The 2,463-nt window shown below is 35.8% G+C and overlaps 1 protein-coding gene across 1 annotated transcript; it reads left to right on the forward strand.

The window, feature by feature from the left end:
• The first annotated feature begins 377 nt into the window (after positions 1–377).
• On the forward strand, positions 378–1,752 carry LOC102614830 (protein LURP-one-related 5). Its single transcript, XM_006475819.4, has 2 exons — positions 378–921; positions 1,051–1,752. Exons 1-2 carry the CDS (start codon positions 697–699, stop codon positions 1,456–1,458), a joined length of 633 nt encoding a protein of 210 aa, XP_006475882.2. The 5' UTR covers positions 378–696; the 3' UTR covers positions 1,459–1,752.
• The last annotated feature ends 711 nt before the right edge of the window (positions 1,753–2,463 follow it).

The following is a 2,463-nucleotide window of genomic DNA, read 5'->3' on the forward strand; positions in this document are numbered from 1 at the left end:
GTAATCAGTAATTTAGCGGGTGCTTTTAGCATACTCTGATGAGACTCGTAGGCATCATGAGACCCTGCAAATTGATTATGGCCCACAGGACTGGCAGTCCAGCAACCTCTTTGCTCACTTCATTAATTAGAAGTTTAAAACTCCACAGCTCTCTCTCTCTCGCGCTCCAAATTCCTCTCGAGCTTCGTCCATGAAGAAATTTCATCGTGGGCAATATAATATTATACAATATGGGGTCTTCGACGCGAGAGTTAAAATAGAAAATCCATGCATCTGTTACCCGTGAGGATATTCTTGTTTAATAGTCAAATTATATCCTCAAATATTTATTAAATTTCCCTTGCGCAGAACGATTTTTTTTTTTTTAATTTCTGAAAAAATAGATTACACTTAAAACCATTGATTATAAAACATCAAATCAAAATTATCTTGTAAACCATCTAGATTCACTGACGCATACCACCCATTCGGCCACCACCTAATCACTGTAACTACCGTGCACAGAACGCCATCGCACGGTCCATTTTCGCGCAAGAGCCATAGCCACAAGCTAAACTTTAGAAAATAAAATAAAATAATTGCTCTCTATCTAGTCTGTCTTACTCATAATATAAGGCCATTCGCTTTCCTTCAACCTATAGTATTGATTATATATCTATTAATTATCGGGGGATATCATATAGCAGTACTGAAAAGATGAGCGGAATAGCGATCGTGGACGAGAGATTCTGCTTTGAGGAAGAAACTCATCTTACAGTTCACAAAACTTCCATGTTCTTCCCCGGCGACGGTTTCATTGTTTATGATCCAAAGGGAGAGCTCATTCTTCGTTTTGATTCGTACGGTCCCGATTCTCAACCCAAGGACGAGCTTGTTCTCATGGAAGCTTCTGGCAAATGCCTTCTCACTCTTCTTCGAAAGGTAACCCGTCCCCATCGCTGGCACTTTTACTTTCAGCGCTGCATTTGATATGAGACAAGCTAATTTTAAGTTAAAGAGTTTGAAAGAGTTTCACATATGTCTGCTTGCTTAAACTTTAATAATTATCAGAAGCCGAGTCTGCATCAACGGTGGGAAGGCTATCTAGGCGAGAAAATGGAAGATCAAGAGCCAATTTTCAGTGTTTGCAGATCTTCCATCATCGGTCGGTCCAGCGTGGTGGCGCATGTGTTTGGTGAACCGAGTGAGGAGTACCGGATCGAGGGCTCTTTCTCCCAGCGTTGTTGTACAATCTACAACGCATCTTCATCCAAGGAACGTGTGGCTAAGATCAAAAGGAAAGTGGACCCTTTAAATAATGTGACCCTCGGGAAGGATGTTTTCTTGCTTTGTCTTGAGCCTGGGTTCGACGGTGCGTTTGCAATGGGGTTGGTGCTCATACTTGATCAGATGTACGGTGACGATGATGACTACATTATGCCGGAGGTGGATCCCACGCCAGAGGATTCTTCCTCTTGACCGTGTCTTGTTCGTTACTATTCTTGCAGCTTCATTTTTAACTGATCTTATATACAAGGTTGGATCAATGTGTAAAATTGTACGACTCCAGAAGGCCATGTCTTGTCTCTGTAGTTTTATTATTGAATTAATTGATCATCAACTCAAGTACCTCAAATGAACATCTTCACCAACTACCAAAGAAGTGTTACTTCTATCTTGTAATAATCGTGTAATCTCACCTAAAATCATGTAATCTCCTACTTGTATATTTTCCTCATGTAATCTTACTAAGGTCAATGAAGGATTATTTGGTATCATTTTCAAATCCCATTTTGGATCAATTCTCAAAATATTTTTGAAAATACAAAATGGAATCTACATTTTTCAACATAACAATAATAATAAAGCGAAACAATTATTCTTTGTTTCCCTTAGTTTTCTATAATGATGTATTAATTTTTTTTAAAGCATGGATAATAGTTATTATGAGTAATAACTAATTACTTGATAATTAACAAGTAATATGTAGGTTCACGTTATAATTTTATTTTAATTAATTGATAAAAAAATTTAAATCACCAGCAAAAAAGCCTTTTTTTTTACAAGTAATAATTTTTGTTCTAAATCATTTTTTTTAAAGTGAGGATTTCTAGTCAGGCTCTTTTTTTTGTTTCTAGAATGAAAAAACTAAAAAAAAAAAAAGAAATTGTCCTTCCTATTTCTAAGATTAAAGCAAAAGGATTAGCAAATAAAAGTGGTAATACTACAACCAACTACCAACCCATAAATTGTTAAAGCTTCCATAAAGGTCAGACTTGGAATTTCCACCACGGCAGCAAATAATTATGATATAATTTGAAATACAACTTATTGCTGTGTCCAAAAATTGAATTTTGATTTGAATCATTAGCAGCAACACTCGAATTAATCCAATTATTTTCCTTAATTAAAAAAAAATCTAATTTCTCTTCTCAATTTATGTTCACAAATTTACATAATGAACATGAATTTGGACTGAAAACA

This window comes from Citrus sinensis, chromosome 1 (genome assembly GCF_022201045.2).
Source record: "Citrus sinensis cultivar Valencia sweet orange chromosome 1, DVS_A1.0, whole genome shotgun sequence".
NCBI classification, from domain to species: Eukaryota; Viridiplantae; Streptophyta; class Magnoliopsida; order Sapindales; family Rutaceae; genus Citrus; species Citrus sinensis.